General features: G+C 48.0%; 1 protein-coding gene across 1 annotated transcript in view; it reads left to right on the top strand.

Annotated features, from left to right (window-relative positions):
- T265_08154 (hypothetical protein) overlaps positions 1 to 2,415 on the top strand; it is a gene marked incomplete at both ends in the record, with an annotated part of 93,647 nt that extends 91,232 nt beyond the window's left edge. The window contains 2 exons of the mRNA XM_009173874.1: positions 423 to 538; positions 1,767 to 2,415. Of these exons, the coding sequence (XP_009172138.1) occupies positions 423 to 538; positions 1,767 to 2,146 (496 nt within the window). The remainder of the gene's footprint in view (positions 1 to 422; positions 539 to 1,766) is intronic.
- Between the last annotated feature and the right edge of the window lie 756 nt (positions 2,416 to 3,171).

Genomic DNA, 3,171 nt, shown 5'->3' on the forward strand with positions numbered 1-3,171 from the left:
TAGGTGTTAGTGAACACCCATTAACATCGATCGTGCCTCTGTGAAAAGCCTGAACGCTGGTCACATTCGGTCGTGCTTCTTTTGTACACAAGAACACTCATCAGGTTTTGCTGAATTGATTGAATGATTGACTGGCCTGGATGCTTACCGGCTTTCCAGTTGAGTTTTTGGTGGAGCAGTAGGTTCCGGGCGTTCTGAAGTTGCTTTCAGGAATCTGACCTTCCTGATAGTTAGTGATATCGTCGTACTCAGGCAAGTGCGCTCCTCTTCTATCACTGTGCTCTCTTCTCTCTCACACACACTGCTGCTAGTTTCCTTTGGAGCTGTGCTCAGTTTTTTGCTCACTAGTCCTCTTCTGCCTTTTGTATGCGCAAATCCTCATCTGTCGAATATCTCCCCGTTTTTTTGCTGCGGTATCATAGATGTTACATTTGTGATCGCCGGTTTGTGACGCGCTTCGGCTGCCAACGCCACATGACCGGCCGCCACAAAATGGCCAAGAGTCGCATTTCGTGGGACCTCCTGACGCAATCTCCGAGTAAGTGTCACCAAGTATTTGTTCCCTGGCAATGATAGGGTTTTTCATCCGCATGATGGGCTGTGACAGTCACTAACCTGCTCCTAACCCTACAATTGGGTTGTTATATTTCATTCGAGCTACCATAAGTTTGCATCCAAGAGTTAATCAATGAAAACGATTGTCAATAACATTTTCACCTGGCTTCGCTGGGCTGTGTTCATTCGCTGTTTGTGTATTTATACACCATTGATGAAGCCTGGAAGTAATATCTCTCCGCAGTTCAAAGACCATATCTGAAGCTAATCGAAGGTCGCGTTAGAGATTACGGAGCCTCAGATGTTTTAGTTCGCTGATTTCAACTGTTCAGACGACGTGCGAGAGAATACGCTCGAAAAACCGAGCTTCTCAAAGTCTGTGCAAATGAGTTTCCTGCCTTTTTGTTCAGTTGTTTATAGCTTATATCTGTTTTCCCAACAGGTACTACTCGCAGCTCTGATCAGTAGTATATACGGAGGTACTTGATCTTGGGATATGTCAGCTCACACGCTACCGTCTATACTTATTTTTGTAAATGATGGGAAAAAACTCGGAACAGTGAAGGAACGTCACTGGTGTGCGTTCACAAAGTTGTTCTAATCTGTTTGTTCCGTCCGAACGGCACACACGGATTAAACGATTCCTTGCGATTGCTCCAATCACCGTTTACTGCGCTCACTCTAACATGAACATGGTTTTTTGCTCTTGTCAACCTTATTACCAATCCATACTCTTATAATCGCAGCATCCGTAGAGAGCGGGTCATGATTCTGGCAACGAGGGCTGAAAGTGGCCGCAGTCAAACTGAGCGTTGCGAAATCATCTCGCCGCTCGGGATATCATGATCCACCTAACATATGACTAATGACCCTACAGGAGATTCCTTGTAACCGTTCTCAGTGGCACGCATGGTCTCACTCTTTAGCCGGACTGCCTAGGTAAAAACAGCGCAGCTGAGCTACCTATATTCGGCGACATCGGCAACCTTGCCGATGTCCGTTGTTGCTGAGTCTTGCCGCGCTTATATTTGTCCGAAATCTAATATCTTTTTCAACACTCTACTGCACTGTCATAACAGCTACATTTTTCTCCATTATGATCGCATGGTCGTTTTTGTTCCATCAATTTATTTATCTGTGATTGGTTACAGTCGTTTGGAATCTATCTTGCTTTCTTAATGGCTGTCACTATTACACTGGCCTTCCCGCAGGTACTGCACATGGTAGCAGATCTCCGGATCGCCAGTGTAATACAGTTGCTCGGAAATCCAACTTGACAAGCCTACATCGGTGTAACACTCAGCCGTTGCCCGCTCCACCACCCTATCCGAGGACCAGCGAGTATGCACCGACGCTTCGCCAACCTCCTGCTGTCGACAACAGTTCGCACTCCACCGACGCCCAGCAGCCACTTGGGTCTTCGGTGGCGGTGGGCGCACACTGCTCTGCTGAAAGCGCCGCTCCTCCTCCGACGGAATCGCAACAACAACAACAACAGCTTCACTACTGCAACGTGTGCCGCATCCCGTTCATGTCTCAGCTCAGTTTTTCCATACATCTCGCGGCCGCTCACAACGCGTCCGTTACGTAACAATCAGGATTACGACCGTTATACTTCGGCAATCGGTTTTCTCCACATGTACGCACGTCCCTCTCTCTCTCTCTCCTTCACGCCCGTTCCGCTTTCATCTATTGGGGCTGTGTTATTGTTCGGTTTATACTCGTTCTGTTGTACAGAGTTTCTTATTCTTTACACACACACACACTTTGCGTTCTCTCGCGTTATTCGTTGGGCTTTTTCAATAGGCGAGCGTGTACACACTTGTGTAGTTTGTGTGAATGCAAAAATTTCGATATGAGTTGCTACGATTCGTTTTCCGTTTGCTGGTGGGGGAGCTGATGTTGATCTTCTCCTTGTGATGATGTACGGGTGAACGGCGGGTTGTAGATGATGCTTTTGTGAATGGTCCAGTCTTGGATGAATGCGGGTCCTGACATCACTTGGGGCGAGATGGATCAAGTGGTTAGAGCGCGAATTTACTGACCGGAAGGTCCGTGGTTCGAACCCGACCTCTACCTCTCGAATTCCCCGTCTAGGCTTGGGCGACCTGGCAGTATCCCAGCCCTCATGCTTCCTTTTGGTGGCATGGCACCGAAAAGGTGTTACAGCTGAACTATTGTCCCCTAGAGACTGAGTGGTTAGCGTTACACAAACTTCCGGAAGATTGGATAAGACTGTATTTGAGTTGGGCTGAATTGCCCAAATAGGTGCTGCAACGTGAGATGTGTCTGTGTTTACGACCTGCACTTTGTTCAGGTGCGATATATGCGTTCGAAGAATGAAAAAATCTCTCAGCTGTAGCACTCTTTCGGCGCCCAACTGCCATGTCGCCTGAAGGGAGCTCGAGGGCTAGAATACTGCCCGGTCGCCCAAGCCTAGACAGGGGAAGTCGAGAGGCTGAGGTCGGGTTCGAACCATGGACCTTCCGGTCAGTAGATTCGTGCTCTAACCACTTGATCCATCTCGCCCCTCTAAGAATAAAAGGTGATATTATCCTGGTAAGGACGTCACGCCTCTCACCACTCCATGCAGAATGTGTAACTATCTGTGCATTT

This window comes from Opisthorchis viverrini (genome assembly GCF_000715545.1).
Source record: "Opisthorchis viverrini unplaced genomic scaffold opera_v5_204, whole genome shotgun sequence".
In the NCBI taxonomy this organism is placed as follows: domain Eukaryota; kingdom Metazoa; phylum Platyhelminthes; class Trematoda; order Opisthorchiida; family Opisthorchiidae; genus Opisthorchis; species Opisthorchis viverrini.